Source organism: Stenella coeruleoalba (assembly GCF_951394435.1).
Source record: "Stenella coeruleoalba genome assembly, chromosome: 12".
In the NCBI taxonomy this organism is placed as follows: Eukaryota; Metazoa; Chordata; class Mammalia; order Artiodactyla; family Delphinidae; genus Stenella; species Stenella coeruleoalba.
This window is the reverse complement of record NC_137158.1, coordinates 65,253,469-65,270,785: the sequence shown is the minus strand read 5'-3', so window position 1 is coordinate 65,270,785 and position 17,317 is coordinate 65,253,469. Positions and strand designations below refer to the sequence as shown.

Sequence of the window (17,317 nt, the reverse complement as noted above, 5' to 3'; positions counted from 1 at the left end):
AAAGGGTGCCCCAAGTGGGCCCTCTAGTTCCCCACCTCATGCAACTGTAGGCTTGCCTACAGTTCAGGGTCAGTTGCCCCTGGCAAGATGGTGACTCTTCTTGCCTGCCGGTCCCTGGATACAAAAAGACCAGAGAGCCCAGCTGGCAGCAGTAGGTTGAAGTTCAATGGAACCCTTGCTGTGTTGCCAATGGGGAGTGTACACCTCTGAGAACAAGGACCTCTGGCTCTGCAGAGTTGTGGGGTGGAAAGTCCTACATCCCTAGTGGTTCATTGGGAGTGACTGATGATAAGTGAGGTCACTCCTCCTTCTACCCCTTGGTTCCCAGATGCACGTGTCCTTCCTATTATAGACACAGCAGCATACAGGTTCTCTGATCTAGTAAGTGTACTGTGTTTGGGAGATGGCGCCCCATCTTGGCAGGGTATTGCCTCCAGCCAGGCACTAAAGCAAGTCATTCCAATATGCTATCAGGCCAGCAGCTTCTAGGTGGTGCAGTGTGTCAGAGAACCAGTGGATCCTGCGGCCATGAGCTAACTCTCCCTGATTGGATGTTATGATGTGTAGATCACCCGTTCTGTAAATCCACGCCAGCGGATCAGAGACTTTGTAAGTTTCTAGACTGTGGTGCTGGGCAAGGCCCTGTGAGCAGGAAAGAAAGCTGCATACCCAGAATAGGTGTTAACCCTGGTGCCAATGAATTGCTGGCCTGCCAGGAACGAATGAGTCTAATATACTCAACTTGGTATCAAATGACAAGTCAGGCTTCCGACAGCCTTACCAGGGTCTCAGCATTGGTACGTATTGCTGGCAGGTTAGACATTCAGATTCAGCAGTATCTAGGTTGGCCTTGGTAAGTGGGAGTCTGTATTTTTGGGGGGTCCATGCATAGCCTCCATCTTTGCCACCACGGCCACTATATTTGTGTGCCCATTGTACCAGCCCTGGGGTGGGCACCAACAAGAGCTAATACCAACGGGCAAAGTCATTTCATCTACCTGGTTGTTTAGTGCCTCTTCCAGTGGGTACTTTCTAGCGGGCCTTAACATATGATACGGTTTTTCAGGCTCTGTGCCTGTTCCCAGATGTCTAACCATATGCCTCTACCCGCAGACCTTGTCTCAATTCCATTCTTTTTCTTTTCAAACTCCTGACCAGTTGGACAAGCCATTGGCCACTGCCAAGATTCCATATCTATTTTAACTTTTCTCTCTCACGAAGTGAGTGACCAGGTCCATCACCAAAAATTCTGCCTTTTGTTTTGCAGAAGATTTTTTTTCTCGAAGCTTTCTTTCGACGTCACCCCTGAATGGGGGTGTAATGCAACTGCTGTCCATCTCCAGCTCGGGCCACAGTAAGCCAACCCACTGACCACCAAAAAGCAGGCTCAAGTCCCTGCCCACCCCCCTCCAGCCTATCTTACAGGTCCCAACAGCCATAGGGAGGGAGCAACGTGGGGGCAACCGTAATGACATGGGGATCTGGGCCACCTGCTCATGTCACTTGCTCACGTGCTCCACTCTTGCACATGACTGCTCCTCGAGGTATCGTTTCCATCTCATGATGGAACCGCCTAAGATCCCACAGACCTTAGGACGCGGTGCTTCTGACAGGGCCCAGCTAAGATGGGAAGCTCTGGATGTATCTGATACATCCAGAGCTAGAAGTCAGAAGGCCACAGATAGAAGTCAGAAGCCAGAGCTTCTCATGGGTCCATCTCTACCAGGACCCAACAGCACTCCAGAAGCTGCTTTTCAGAAAGCATGCGGTTCTCTCCTGCACTTAGCACAGCCCTGCTTCAGGACCCCAGGGACCTGCGTTGCGTGGTCCCACTGGGTCTTATAAATTCCACACTGCAATTTTTTTCACCACTGACACCTCCAGTACCCTAGGGTCTGCCAGGGTCTGCCAGATCACATGGTCCAAGTGGCTGATTCCTTCATATCTACCCCTTCTGGACGTGTTTTTAGTGATTGATTCCCCCTAATTATGGGTCATATTTTTCTGTTTCTTTGCATATTTTTCCAGTAATTTTTTTATTGGATGGTGGGAACTGTGAATGGTAGGTTGCTCGTCGACAGATTTTACTGTATTCCTTTAAATAGTATTAGGCTTTATTCTGGTGCACAGCCAAGTCTTTTGGAATCCATTTGATCCTTTCAAGGCTTTTAAGCTTTGTTAGGGGAGCTCCAGAGAAGCCTTTGGTTTAGAGACAATTTACCCTCACTATGAACACCATACCCTTTTGAAAACTCTACCTGATGCCCCGTGCGCTATGAGTTATGTCCACTCTTGCTAGTGGGAACAAAAGCTATTCCCAGCCCCACATGTGATCTGTGACTCATTTGTTCTGCTGCTTCCGGTTGTTCGTTTCTTGGCAGGGATAGTTTCTTCTTACACCTTCACAGATTAGTGCTCCACCAAGAGTCAGAGGGACTCGCTGCGGATCTGCAGAGCGCTCTGTGTGTGTTCCTCCTGTCCTTTGTTCGGCCCAACAAGTCCTAGCCACCTTGGCGTCCCATCCCACTTGTCCCGGTCTCCTCAACTCAGTGAGACCACTGGCCTCTGTTTGGCTTCCTCCCCCCTTCCTGCTTTGCTGCCCGGAAACCATACCTCCAGGCCATAAGCTCGAACACTCACTGGACTTCCCTTTCTTCCCCTTCTCTCAGAGATCACAGTGGTGTGCTGTGGACTTTCCACGTCCGGCTCCTGTTTCACCATCGTGGCCAGAAACGCATGTTCATCTCGGGAGCTTTAAAGAGCATTGCTCAAGGGAGTACCGCTTTCCTTACCACCCTGGCTGAGGGAAAGGGGGTTTAGAGACTTACACTCTTACTTCACAGGTCAAGGAATCAGTGTGGGTTTATCCTCCCTGCCAAGTACGTCAATCTTAATTATATATCCAGGGACTGGAGAAATAACAATGAGGGTTTGCAGACCCAGTGGACCCACTAGAAGCCAAACTTTGACTAGTACTCCATTTCTTTTCTGACGTCCACATGCTCCCACTTTAAATGGGAAGGGGAGCTAGGATGACACTGAGCTTCTGGGTATCAAATGTCAGTTTGAATCCCGGCATATCTGGATATTTTTCTTTCTCCGATGTGTAGCCACCTGAGTAAATGGCCATAGCCTTTTGGAAAAACACTAGGGGAATCATTACTGTACACACTGAACTATTGCAGTGACCATTCCCCTAAGGGCCCAGTCAATGGGTTTTGAGTCTGGAAACTGGGCAAGGGATCACAGTTTTGTGGGGTTTTCTTGGAGGTTTTTTTGGGGGGAGGGGGGGAGGTGATCTCAGCCCCCTGCTTATCCATCCTTGATCTCTTTTGATGATAAAGAATTACCCTTATTGGTCACCCTCTCTGTTTTGCCCCTAGGAATGCCATGTTCTATTAACTACCTCCGTAAGACTTCACAGGTCAGGCCCCCTTGGCTGCCATTTCGACTTTGGTGTTTAATATAATTTACGCACCCTTACTTTTGTGGTTAGCACTGCCACCTGGGCTCTGCAAGGTCTCGTCATCACGCACATTGCTCTCAGCAAGCCACGTTCCACCCCAGCCTCTCCAGCCAGCCCAGCCTGCAGAGGAGATCCTCCACAGAGTCCTTGGTGATGCTCACACCTCTCTTACCAGTGCATTCCTACTGGCCTTGGTAAATGATGGCTCCTCTGGGCCTTCTCGTGGAACACAATGTCTATGGACTGAATTGTGCCCACCCCAAATCTATATGTTGAAGCCCTAGCACCCAAGGTGATGGTATTTGGAGATGGGCCTTTGGGAGATAATTAGGTTTAGGTGAGGTCATGAGAGTGGAGTCCCCAAGGTAGGATTAGTGTCCTTACGAGAAGAGAAAGAGACCAGAGCTTCCCTTCCCTCTCCATCACGTGAGGATACAGGAAGAAGATGGCTATTACAAGCCAGGAAGTGGGCCCTCACCAGGCACTGATTTGACCAGCACCTTGATCTTGGAAGTCCCAGCCTTCCGAACTGTGAGAAATACATTTCTCTTGTTTAAACCACTCAGTCTATGGTATTCTGTTATAGCAGCCCAAACAGACTACGACAAAAATCCGATGGGCCTTGTTGCCGCCTATGATATACCCATTCCAGCATGCCCCTTCCGTGAGCCTTTTCAGTCCTTCCTCTATTACCTCTTCCATCAGTTCAGGCATTTCAACATTTCTATCACTTTTTCAGGCTACTAGGTGCCTCCCTAAAGCAGTGAGTTTGCTGTACCCCCTGGAGTTCTACTCATGGTGTTAACTCCTGTATCCAGAGCAACATCCCCATGTCAATAAGCTTCCTTTATCCAGTCTTGTGTCCTGGCACCTTTGACTGAGCACCTTCAGAGCCTAGTCCCCAGGGTACTCTCCTGACCCCTGCCAGTACCCGTTGGCTAGGCTATGCGGCAACCTTTGCATGTCGTCCATCTCTTCCTTCATCAGGCCCAGCCTGGCCTCTGCCAGGTTATGCTGTGACTTAACCTTGGGTAAATGCCTGACAGTCGGGAGATGGGGTGGGGACAGCTCCCAGAGGCACCTGTTGCCTTGTGGGGGAAAGACCTCTATATTGTCTTTCCTCACATTAGGGCAGGAGGAGGGAGAGAGGGTAGTTCTAGCTCTTAATGGGGGGAAGGGTGGGCCTCTTCCACAGGCCCAGAATGTTCAGAAACTTCTAGGGAGTCAAAACTGTTGGGGGCATCCACCGGATGTCCCCATTTCATGTTCCAGGTTTGGTCCTGACCTTGACACGGCAGATGGGGCTTGGCCGAACATCCGTTGGTGGTTATTCCTTTTACCATCCAGTCCTCATGCTGGCCTTCTGCGTGAGGTGAGGACTTCTTAGCAAGCTATGAAAGAGGCTCTGGCCCTCACATGTAGTTTTACATTCTTTGTTAACTGACCGCAACTTTTCATTATCCACCTGCAGGACAACAGTCCAACTTAGTAACAACCATTCAAGTCTATTGTCCTTGTACTCATTATCGACCCCAGTCCTAATGTTTGAAGCTCCTGAATCATTCACCAGTCACTGCATTCCTTTTCACCAGTAAGCTATTCCATTTAAGGGATTAATAACTAGACAGCCTCGTGCCATGAGCTGTGTATGTACGGCCTGTCCACAGGGATGGGGAACTCGTAACCAGCCAGGCAGTGCATGACCCAGTCCCCCAAACGCTGTCTTACTGCCCACAATCTTGGGGCCACACTGATACCAGCTGTGCCAGTTCGATGCTGAGACAGAGTTGGGAGTACAAAAGGTATATGGTAATGTCATACCAATGAAAGGAAAAAGGAAAAACAAGATGGGGCAGGGGAGCTGTCAGACTGCAACACAGATCTGACACTTTCTGCGAGCCCGCCAGGGAGCTCTGGAGCAAAGACTTTATAGGAAGTGTCCCGAGTCAGACAGAAGTGGCTAGGCCTTTGTACCACCAACTTGCTCAGTCTTTGGCTGAAAGATGCCAGTAAAAAAGCATGCCATCAGCTCCTCCTGCCTCGCTCCGTTGTAGGCTAGGTACCCCCTGAAAACAGTGTGTCCTTATCTTGCAATCGGCAGTGGATCCTGAAGAAAGTCACAGCTGGAGACATCGGCTAACCACACCCCTCACAGCTGGGCAGCGGTCCTTTCATGAAGGTGGATCTGAGTGGCATGCCCCCACCCCGTGCTTGCCGGCCATGACTCCAAATCCCAGAAGAGAGATGCCCATTCTTTGGCCACAATCAGGAATAAGTACCAGAAGTGACTGATGACAGCTTCGCTTCAGTAACCTCGCCTCTGAACCAGGCTCCTAAATCACGCTCAGCAGCAGCGACCCTGCTCTGGTAACCGCACCTCCACAACTAAAGCTCAATCAGTTCCTAAGTGATTCCGAAAGTCCGCTAATCCTTGAACTCTGCACTTCCAGAAGCTCCGTACAAGTCAGCGTTTTCTGTGTGCAGAGAGACCGTGTCCTGCAAGCACAGCGCTCCCTGCTCAGCAAGCAGTATGTGCAGCTTTGTTCTGGATACCGAAGGGGGCTTCTCCCTTTGACACGTCACCTCTGCTCAAAAGGCTTCCCCCGCCCCCAGGCTGTCATCTGAGTGGCTCCTTCTCATCATTCAGATCTCCTGTGTCTTCCTCCGGAGGCCTGGCCTGCCCGCCCACGTGACAGCCACTGCACTCCGCCCAGCCACACCCTAGCTCACTGCCCCATTTGTATTTGCACTCCCTCGCTCTCCAGAACACTTCACAAGGACAGGGGCCCTGCGTGTCCTGTTCACTGTTGTATTCTCAGCTGGAAGGTGGACTGAGTAGGAGAGTGGAAGACGTGGTTGGATTTGACGGGTACAGCCACTGTTGGGGGCATTTCTGCCTGTCACCATAGCCCAGCCCCTGGAATAGTGTGCAGAGCCTGCGACCCAGGAGGGACTCCATAAGGCTTCTTGAAGAACGAATGAAAGTAAATGGCATTCCAGTGAAATATTTAGGAGGAAAAGCAAGACTTTTAGAGGGTTAAGTGATGACTAGAAAGGAATGAATGAATGCACTCAGTTTAAAGGATTGTTTTCAGGCTTTTAAAAGCATGAAAAATTGACATACACGTAGACTAACGTGGATGGGTCTGTGGGAAGCACAGTGGTGGTGGTGGAGGGGTGTTGCCCACCTTAAATCCCTGTCATGGTCCCTGAGATACCTCCTCACAGCCTAGAGCTGCAAGGAAGCCTCTGGACAACTCTTTCCAGAGAAACTGGATAATCAAGGTAAGGGAGAAATGGGAATTATTGTCCTATGTAAGGGTCTAGGGGGAACTAGGATGTTATTCTGGGGAGCTGGGAGGATCAAGCCAAATCAGAGCCTGTTGGTAAGCAGAGTGATTGGAGCATGTTGGAGGGAGAGCCTGAAGATGGGAGAAGGCCTAATTGATGGAGCATGAATTAGACCAACAGGAAAGGTGGATGGTTTAGCCTCAGAAAGGAATCTAGACATGAATTTCCTATTGATTAGAGAAGGAAAATCTCAGTAGAAATGTTGAGGGATATTTTGTAGTCAGTGCCAGCCACATAATTAAAATAACTGATTCATTGCTGTGAGAAATACTCTCTGGTCTGGATTAATTGAGGGCTGAAAAATGTTTTATTTATGATTTGTGGACCAGGAGGGGAAAATGGGATACCTTGGAATGAATAGTACAAAATCGCGTTTTTATGGAACATGTTTCAGATTACAACTAAATCTTGGCAATCAGACATATGCTCTTCTCATTTAAAATGGAAGTTACTTCATAAGAGATGTCTATTTTTATAGAACTATGGGGTAAATATATAAATATTTACCTCATACCAGTAGAGGCGAGTACTGTGGACTTTCATTAGTAGGAGGGCTAGAAGGTGACCCACAGTTGGTTTTGGTAAATGAGCTAAGAAAGAAATTTAATTTCTTTTTGGCAAACACAAAAATGCAAAGAATAAAAAAATAATCAATGCAAGCAAATACCTTTGGAAAATAATTGCCTAAGACTTAAAAAATTATATCTATATAATAATTTCAAAACTGGAAACCTAGCTTGTTTTGTATCAAAAATTATAATCTAAAAGGTATCTCTGAGGTCATAATCACGTTGATTATGCATGCATGACACGCAGGAAGGACCCCTCAACACAGTCCTAGCCCACTGATGGCCTGAGAAAGCTGCACTCTAGAACACTGGCTGCCGGTGGGCGCAGTGGTTAGCAGTCTGGACCCAGGAGTCCGACTGCCTGGGATGGAATCGGCCTCTGCCCTTACGGCTCCAGCTGGAGGCAAGTTACCTTACATCTCTGTGCCTCAATGTCCTCATCTGTGAAACGGAGATGACACAAGGTGGCACACAGGGTTGTTCTGAGGGTCGACTGTGGGAATTCAGGTGAAATGCTTAGAAAGCTACACCTAGAAGGCAATCCATGAATGTTAGCTATGGAAACCATTAACTCTAGGTACGTTGGTCTAGTGTACCCAGGTTAGGGAGATTAATTTTAAGAGACACCATATAATGTTGGGGCTGCAGGGACCTTGAGCATCATCCGGCCCCACCCTTTCATCCACTGGAGACCCAAACCTGCCACATAAGTGATCACGTGCCTGCTTGAACACACACAATGATGGAAACGGGAAGTAATGTCATTCGTGGGCAGCTTTACCTATTGGGAAGTCACTGAGCTCCAAGGTGCTTTTCTCCTTCGTGCCTACAACCGTCATCCACTAGGAGCCCACAGTAAAGCTATGACCTTCCCATGACAGGCTTCCAGATATTGACACTCTTCTCCAGGACAAGCGTGTTCCAATACAATTAGGTCCAAATTTCAGCCTCTTTGATTTTGCAGCAAACCCCTCTTTGAATACTGAATCATTTTTATATACTGATTCAGTATATAAAAATACTGCATAAAATACTTTAAAAATTCAAGTGAATTTTTTTTTAATTTATTTAATTTATTTATTTTTGGCTGCGTTGGGTCTTCGTTGCTGCGCACGGTCTTTCTCTAGTTGCAGAGAGCGCGGGCCACTCTTAGTTGTGGTGCGCGGGCCTCTCAATGTGGTGGCTTCCCTTGTTGTGGAGCACGGGATCTAGGCACAAGGGCTTCAGTAGTTGTGGCTCACGGGCTCAGTTGCTCCGTGGCACGTGGGATCTTCCCAGACCAGGGCCTGAACCCATGTCCCCTGCATTGGCAGGCGGATTCTCAACCACTGCACCGCCAGGGAAGCCCCTCAAGTGAATTGTAAAAGTCTACGTTTGTATACATTTCTTCAGAAAAAACATGCCTCTCTTGAGTATCAAAATAAAATAGGAAGTCCCTAACTTCATACATTTATTTTTTGTCACGGAATATTAGCAACACTTTTGAGTATTGTGAGAGCTTTTCTCGTGTGTGGGGAGCAGCGGGCAGATAGGAAAGAGGGCTCAACAGAAAAAGTAACAGCGGCATCTGCAAAAGACACTTTGATTTTTGTTTCCAACTGAACTTGAGTTCTCTAGGCTTGACGGCCTTGTAGTTCCACACAGGATAAACTTTAACATTTTTATTGATAATATCTGGAGGAGGTAACATCCAACTGACACAAATCCAAGTAGAAATAAGGCAACATGATTGTGATACACTGAAGAAGGGGGAAGTAACATGACGTTTCCCTGGAGCCTCATAGAAATAAAGATCGATTTACATGTTTATAGAATACTGTCCCCTGTTACCTGCGTATCTAAAGCTTCAAGCATTAAAAAGGCACAGTGGAAATAAGCTCAATTCATAGTAGTGCTCTCAGGTAGAGCTACTAGACACATTTTGCTTATGGGTAATGTTGACGTCTATGTTAAACAGAGGTTTTGCCCCTGGCAATGTACCTTCCTCTCATTTGCTCATTCCTTTTCTTCGGAGGGTTCTTTTTTCTGAATCAACCACACCTCATTTTTTCTATCAAGCAATTCGAAAGGACTGTTGTAGGCTGCGGTGTAGTAAACCTTTTCATCGAAAACTTTTCCTTCTTCCCTCAAAATGCTTGCTAATGTCAAGAGTTGTTCTTGATTCCTTTGGGCACTAGAGAATCCATCGAAAGACCTACAAAGGAGAAAGTAAATGACCATAAATGATTTTAATACTGATGTGAAGGTCAGTCTAAGAAGACAAGTGGGAGCTGATACAAGGAAACCTGGATGGAGTGCGGTTTCAAAGCCCCTCCCTCTAGGCAGCTGAACTGACTGTTCCCTTCCTCTGGTTCCCAGGCTCAGCGTGACCTCACACGCACTGAGGGGACCCAGGAGGAGGCAATACGTCCCAGCTGTTGGGCAGATTTGGAAGTTATGCCATCTTGTGCTCTAACTCTGTGCTTCTCAAGCTCTAATGTGCGTGCGAGTCACCTGGGAAAATGCAGGTTCAGGACGTCTGGGCTGGGGCCCAAGAGCCTGCATTTCCAACAGTCTCCTGTACTACTGATGCTCCCGGTCAGAGAGCCACAATGAATCCCCCTTAGCAGCCTCCCTTTCAGTCTTTCCATTTTCTTTTCTTTTTTTTTTTTTTTTGCGCTACGCGGGCCTCTCACTGCTGTGGCCTCTCCCGTTGCGGAGCACAGGCTCTGGACGCACAGGCTCAGTGGCCATGGCTCACGGGCCCAGCCGCTCTGCAGCATGTGGGATCTTCCCGGACCGGGGCATGAACCCGTGTCCCCTGCATCGGCAGGCAGACTCTCAACCACTGCGCCACCAGGGAAGCCCCAGTCTTTCCATTTTCTATCAAACATTTCCCCTTTCTTCTTCTCCTTAGAAAAAGGGCAGGCACTGTATTACAGATGAACATAAGTTTTGACCCTATATGGAAGAGATGGACATTTTGGAAGCTCTATACAGTCTGAGAAAAGCTTTAACAGAGACAGAATCAAAGTGCTTGGGAACGCTGAGGATATGATTACATCGGGGCAAGGTGTGTCTCTGAGTGGGGCCTGGAATGGAGGATAGTTTTGCTGGGCAGAGAAAGGGGAGGGATAAGAAAAGAACAAAAGTCCAGAAATACAAAGCAATTTCATAGTGAGGCATAAAATGAGGTCAGAAAGGTGAGTCAGGACTTCCCTGGTAGCGCAGTGGTTGAGAATCCGCCTGCCAAGGCAGGGGACACGGGTTCGAGCCCTGGTCCGGGAAGATCCCACATGCTGCGGAGTGGCTGGGCCCGTGCGCCACAACTACCGAGCCTGCGTTCTAGAGCCCACATGCCACAACTACTGAGCCCACATGCCACAAATACTGAGCCCACGTGCCTAGAGCACGTGCTCCGCAACAAGAGAAGCCACTGCAATGAGAAGCCCGTGTACCACAACGAAGAGTAGGCCCTGCTCGCCGCAACTAGAGAAAGCCCGCGTGCAGCAACAAAGACCCAACACAGCCAAAAATAAATTAATTAATTAATAAAAGAAAGAAAGAAAGAAAGGTGAGTCAGAGCTGGAAGGAGGAACCTTGTACATCATCCTAAGGCCTTTTGAGATTATTCCAAAGGATGTTGGAAAAGCAGAAAAGTAACTTGATTAGATCTGGGTAAAAATATAGGCAGAGAGATGGAAACTAGATTGGAGAGAAGGAGCCAGTTAGGAGGTTGCTAAGAGGATGGGGATGAAAAGACAGTCAAAAGATTTGCATAAAAAGTAGGAAAATAGAAGTTTAAGTGTAGATTTTAAAGTATATAAACAAAAATACCCTGAGATTAAATCATGACAGCACACCGACCTAGCTGAGTTGCTGAAATGTAAACATGATGAATTTGAAGGCTGAGAGTAGGAAAAACAGACACAAAAACATTCCTAATATGCCTTCTTTAGCATATATAAGGTTTATTATCAATTTGCCAGTGGAAAAGATCATTCCTACCATTCTTCAGATAAGATGTAAGGTCTCGAGGGTATGAACCAGGCCTGTTCTGTTCCACAATGTCTACCAGGCACCTAGTCATTCCTGGCCTGCAGTACCTTTTAAATTCCAGTTGAGTAAGTAGAGGAATCTGTGTATGCACATGTATATAAAACAAAACGTTGAAGATAAATTGATAAATCTGTTCTATAATCTCCATCATGTTGACTGATGATGATAATTCTGAACCATGTGTTAGGAAACATTTCTGCTCCTAAATTTATTATTTATTTCCTTAAGGAATGTTCTGCCTAAAGGGAATCTGTTTCAGATTCCACTTCTTCCTTGAAATCAAATCTTGAGCCTCTTACTTAGAAATCATCTTTTGTCCTCTGAATACACGTTGTTCTACAATGATCTATCCACGGCTTTATTCAGGACACAGACATATACTGAGCCTCCCCACACGCACCTGCCTCACCAGCAGCCGAAGGATATGGGCAGAGTAACGTGTTGCTGTATTCTTGAGGAAATTACAGTCTATCAGTAGGTCATTAGAATTTAGAATCATAGCACTGAGAGGCTGGCTGACTGGAGAAACTGAGGAAGGCATCACAGACAAGGTACCAATTGATCTAAGTCCTGAAGGATGAAAGTAGGCTCTCTAGGAAGAGAAGAAAGAGGGAGCTGGAGCTGGTAGTAATATCATGCTCATGTTCTACGTATTTTAGGTAAATTAACTCATCTGATCTTCATGGCAACCCTGTGAGATAGTAGGTAGGTACTGTGATTAGACACATTTTACAGATGAGATTTTTGTCAAGCAAAGTCTCAGTAACTTGCCTAAGGTCAAAGGTACAGACACGTGGAGGAACTCAGCCTACTCAGTGAAGGGCGGGAGGTGGGGGGGGGGAGTTGTCAGGGAGACAGGTTGGGCCGCGTGTTGCAGGTGATGCAGTACGCGGAACGGTCTGAATGTCACGCGGAAGCAAGAGGAAAAGCCAACAGATGTTTAAACACAGTAACAGGTTGGGGTTTTGTTGCTGTCGTTGTGAGAACGATCGGCGTTCCAGAGTGGAGGGCCAGGGAGAGGAGACTGGTGGGCAGAGAGAACAGCGGGGAGGCTCTCAGAGTGGAACCTGAGACTGAAAAACGTCGGAGTATCTGGTGAGTGTCAGGCATGTGCCGAGCACTGGGGTAGCAAAGAGGACTCAGCTGCGGTCCCTGTAAGGTGAGGGCCCGAGCAAGTAACAGTGGGGAGGAAGGGAACGGAATCACACCCCTTTCTAAGGCGAATGGGCCAGATTCAGGGGCTGAGTGTGCTGCCGATGGCTACGACAGTCCTTGCTGGGGAGGCCGGCAGGCTGATTAGTGGCTTTACTGAGACAGGCACTGTAAGGTCAGAGTAAGGAACCAGTAAACCAACCAACAGAGGCAGTCACTGCGGGAAGCAGCTGCCATCCTTTGGGCTGGGGGAACAAAGGGAAGAGTTTGAGGCTATCAGAAGCTACTAGTTGAGAGGAGGGGTACCATGCACTGTTTTAAGGTATTTTTCTCCAAATTTAACTAGAGGGCAGGTAAGGACAGTCTTTTGCTTTTGTGGGGGAAGGTCCGGTGTATGTTTGTACTGCGTCTTATCTGTGGAAGGTGTGCGTCAGCCTTCTGATAAATAAAATACAAGTTATTTCTTGTAAAGGACCCTTAGTAACGTATAAAACTAAGTCACTAGGAAAACACCACGAAATGCATTAGACCTGTTTTTATGGAAGGGGGAAAAACATAGGAGCTAAGCTGCACAGGAGCTAAACTATGAGTGCCCGCAAGTAAAACCAACAGTCAGAAAGGCTATAAATTATCTACCACTTACCGTACGAACACCGTCATTTCAGCTCTGTCTTCAATGAAGACATCTGACTCTGAAGGCCTGGGGGGATCAGATTGCTGTTCAGAGGGGATATACAGGGAAATGGTAATGGTAGACTCGCTAAAAGGACCTGAACCGGGCTCCACGTAGCTTGTCACTGGAGCGGTCATCTTTATTTTCATCTCTGTGCCACAAAAAATATATATTTAAATGCAAAGGAGACCGTGAAAGCAGATTTAGTGTATTTATGACTACATTTACAAACTTATTTTTTGACCTGAGTTTCTTGATTTACTTGACATAAATATTTAAACTTTAAGATAATTTTCATCTTAAAAAAAATAATAAGGGCAAAATGACAATTATCCACTGCCCACATTAAACACTTTCTGTATTATTAATATTTTTCGTTAATAAATTCCATAGTTTTAGGGATAGAAGGGGAAATGAGAGATAACATAGTCCAGTTCATTCTTTACTTTTACAATTCAGAGGTCCCATTGGCTAAGTGACCTGCTAAAACATAAATAGCATGAGAGCCAAACCAGAAGATATATCTTGACACCCTGGATCTTGTGTTCTTTGACCCTTCCTGCCTCCTAATGTCTCTTACTCTACCAGTCAGTCACCAAATTATCTCAAAGCATTAGCCATGAAAGGGCCTTAATGCTTACTTACACAGAGGCCCAGTTCATCCAGCAGAACCACAAACAAGGAGACCAGAGGCTAAAAAGCACTGCCCAGTACTACACTCCTCTAGACGCCTCGGGTCCTGAGCAGAGTCCTCCTCTTCAAACATTAAGTCTTTGACGATCTGGTTATTTTTCTATTCTAAAAGGTATTTATTTAATCAGCGAAAACTCAATAAGCCAGGGCACTCAACCACAATAGTGTGTATAATTACAAGGTAAAGTGCCTTCACCTTTCTCGTTTTTGCCTTGAATGTAGCCGTTCAGCCTTGTGAAGCCAGTCTGCATGGCCGAATCCCAGTCCATAGACTCAACCGAAGTGCTGACCCACTTCGCAGGTCCGTAGTGTCGGATCTCATAACTTCCAGGCTAAGATGGAACAGGGGGAACTTGGGGAAGCAATTCTAAGAAGGCAGAACGTGAGATGCAACAGTACAGGTACCTTGATCTCGGGTCCACCTGGGACAGCCAGTCCAGGGGCTGCGCTCCCCTGGAGTCCGGCCGGAGGTTCTGGCTTCCCAGCACCGGGCAGGGCTCCTCCCCCGCGGCTCCCATCTTTGGGTTAGAGACGCAGGCGGCCTCTGCCCCACAAGCACGGGTAGGGAGAGTCGGCTCGATTCGGGTTAAAAGCAAGCAACTGTTCCGCCCCCGCCCGGAGGGTCCCATCGCAGGTTTTGGGACGTGGTCGATTTTTTTTTTTTTTAACCACAAAGAAAAGAAATTGAGATGTGGCCAGTGCCTGGGGGTAACTACGGCTTACCGACCGCATCTTCCCGTTTGTGCAGGAATGGAGCTAGGGACTCTGACCATTTTTAAAAATGTGCTTTTAAGTTAAACCTATGGGACCCTCCGGCCGCATTGAAGATCACCTCGAGGACAGCCCCACGCTGCCCACCCCCCCCGGCCCTCACTCTTCGCGCCCGCGGGTGGAGCCTACCTGGGGACTCGCGTCCTCCGGGGCTTCCCAGCCCGGCGTCTCTGCGAGAGCCTCCGAGCCCTCGGCTGCCCCGGGATCGGGCTCCAGCACCTCGGCCATGGGCAGCGCCGACACTCCGAGAAAGAGGCCGGTGAGCCGCGCCGGAAGGGGGCCACTCGGGACCGCCCCGCCTGCGTGTCCCCGAGTCCCCGCCCCGTAGACGCCCGGCCCCCTCTACACACTGCAGGAGCCCCGAGTCCGCGGGGCACTGCGGGGCCCAGGCCGGGAGGGGGCGCTGCTACCGCGATCCCAACCCTGGCCGGCCGCTCCCATGCGGGTCCCCCAGGAGACCCGATAGCAGGGTCTGCTTGGCCAGGCTTTCTTCGGGGGGCGTTCTCCCTTCCCCACCCTTGTTTTCTTTTTCTTTTTCTTTTTTTTAACATCGTTATTGGAGTATAATTGCTTTACAGTGTTGTGTTAGTTTCTAACGTATAACAAAGTGAATCAGCTATATGCATAGGAATATCTCCATATACCCTCCCTCTTCTGTCTCCCTCCCACCCTCCCTATCCCACCTCTCTAGGTGGTCACAAAGCACCCAGCTGTTCTCCCAGTGCCATGCAGCTGCTTCCCACTAGCTATCTAGTTTACATTTGGTAGTATATATATGTCCATGCTACTCTCTTACTTCGTCCCAGCTTACCCTTCCCCCTGCCTGTGCCCTCAAGTCCATTCTCTACGTCTGTGTCTTTATTCCTGTACTGCCCCTAGGTTTATAAGAACAATTTTTTTTTTAAGATTCCATATATATGTGTTAGCATACGGTATTTGTTTTTGTCTTTCTGATTTACTTCACTCTGTATGATAGACTCTAGGTCCATCCACCTCATCACAAATAACTGAATTTCGTTTCTTTTTATGGCTGAGTGATATTCCATTGTATATATGTGCCACATCTTCTTTATCCATTCATCTGTCGATGGACACTTAGGTTGCTTCCGTGTCCTGGCTATTGTAAATAGTGCTGCAAAGAACACTGTGGTACATGTCTCTTTTTGAATCATGGTTTTCTCAAGGTATATGCCCTGTAGTGGGATTGCTGGGTCATATGGTAGTACTATTTTTAGTTTATTAAGGAACCTCCATACTGTTTTCCATAGTGGCTGTACCAATTTACATTCCCACCAATAGTGCAAGAGGGTTCCCTTTTCTCCACACCCTCCCCAGCATTTATTGTTTGTAGATTTTTTGATGATGGGCATTCTGACCAGTGTGAGGTGATACCTCATTGTAGTTGTTTTTTTTTTTTGCGGTACGCAGACCTCTCACTGTTGTGGCCTCTCCCGTTGCGGAGCACAGGCTCCGGATGCACAGGCTCAGCGGACATGGCTCACGGGCCCAGCTGCTCCGCGGCATGTGGGATCTTCCCGCACCGGGGCAGGAACCCGTGTCCCCTGCATCGGCAGGCAGACTCTCAACCACTGCGCCACCAGGGAAGCCCCTCATTGTAGTTTTGATTTGCATTTCTCTAATGATTAGTGATATTGAGCATCCTTTCATGTGTTTGTTGGCAATCTGGATATATTGTTTGGAGAAATGTCTGTTTAGGTCTTTTGCCCATTTTTGGATTGGGTTTTTTGTTATTGAGCTGCATGAGCTGCTTGTAAATTTTGGAGATTAATCCTTTGTCAGTTGCTTCATTTGCAAATATTTTCTTCCATTCTGAGGGTTGTCATTTCATCTTTTTTATGGTTTCCTTTGCTGTGCAAAAGCTTTTAAGTTTCATTAGGTCCCATTTGTTTATTTTTGTTTTTATTTCCATTACTCTAGGAGGTGGGTCAAAAAGGATCTTGCTATGATTTATGTCACAGAGTGTTCTGCCTATGTTTTCCTCTAAGAGTTTTATGGTGTCTGTCCTTACATTTATGTCTGTAATCCATTTTGAGTTTATTTTTGTGTTTGTGTTAGGAAGCGTTCTAATTTCATTCTTTTACATGTAGCTGTCCAGTTTTCGCAGCACCACTTATTGAAGAGGCTGTCTTTTCTCCATTGTATACTCTTGCCTCCCTTATCAAAGATAAGGTGACCGTATGTGTGTGGGTTTATCTCTGGGCCTTGTATCCTGTTCCACTGATCTATATTTCTGTTTTTGTGCCAGTTCCATACTGTCTTGATTACTGTAGCTTTGTAGTATAGTCTGAAGTCCAGAAGCCTGATTCCTCCAGCTCCGTTTTTCTTTCTCAAGATTGTTTTGGGTATTCAGGGTCTTTTGTGTTTCCATACAAATTGTGAAATTTTTTGTTCTAGTTCTGTGAAAAATGCCGTTGGTAGTTTGAGGGGATTGCACTGAATCTGTAGATTGCTTTGGGTAGTATAGTCATTTTCACAATGTTGATTCTTCCAATCCAAGAACATGGTATATCTCTCCATCTGTTGGTATCATCTTTAATTTCTTTCATCAGTATCTTATAGTTTTCTGCATACAGGTCTTTTGTC

At 47.3% G+C, this 17,317-nt stretch overlaps 1 protein-coding gene across 1 annotated transcript; it reads right to left on the bottom strand.

Moving 5' to 3' along the window:
• Nucleotides 1–8,883: 8,883 nt before the first annotated feature.
• HEBP2 (heme binding protein 2) lies at nt 8,884–15,010 on the bottom strand. Its single transcript, XM_079939378.1, has 4 exons — nt 14,843–15,010; nt 14,139–14,274; nt 13,220–13,400; nt 8,884–9,580 (listed from the first exon to the last, which is right to left on the bottom strand). The coding sequence occupies exons 1-4, from the start codon at nt 14,939–14,941 to the stop codon at nt 9,382–9,384; spliced, it is 615 nt and encodes a 204-aa protein (XP_079795504.1). The 5' UTR covers nt 14,942–15,010; the 3' UTR covers nt 8,884–9,381.
• Between the last annotated feature and the right edge of the window lie 2,307 nt (nt 15,011–17,317).

Coding starts and splice junctions, on each gene's coding strand:
- HEBP2 (XM_079939378.1), bottom strand. CDS start 14,941: ATGGCCGAGGTGCTGGAGCCCGATCCCGGGGCAGCCGAGGGCTCGGAG. Junction 14,275..14,842: donor CGGAGGACGCGAGTCCCCAG/GTAGGCTCCACC, acceptor GTTCCATCTTAG/CCTGGAAGTTATGAGATCCG. Junction 13,401..14,138: donor TCAAGGCAAAAACGAGAAAG/GTGAAGGCACTT, acceptor TTTGTGGCACAG/AGATGAAAATAAAGATGACC.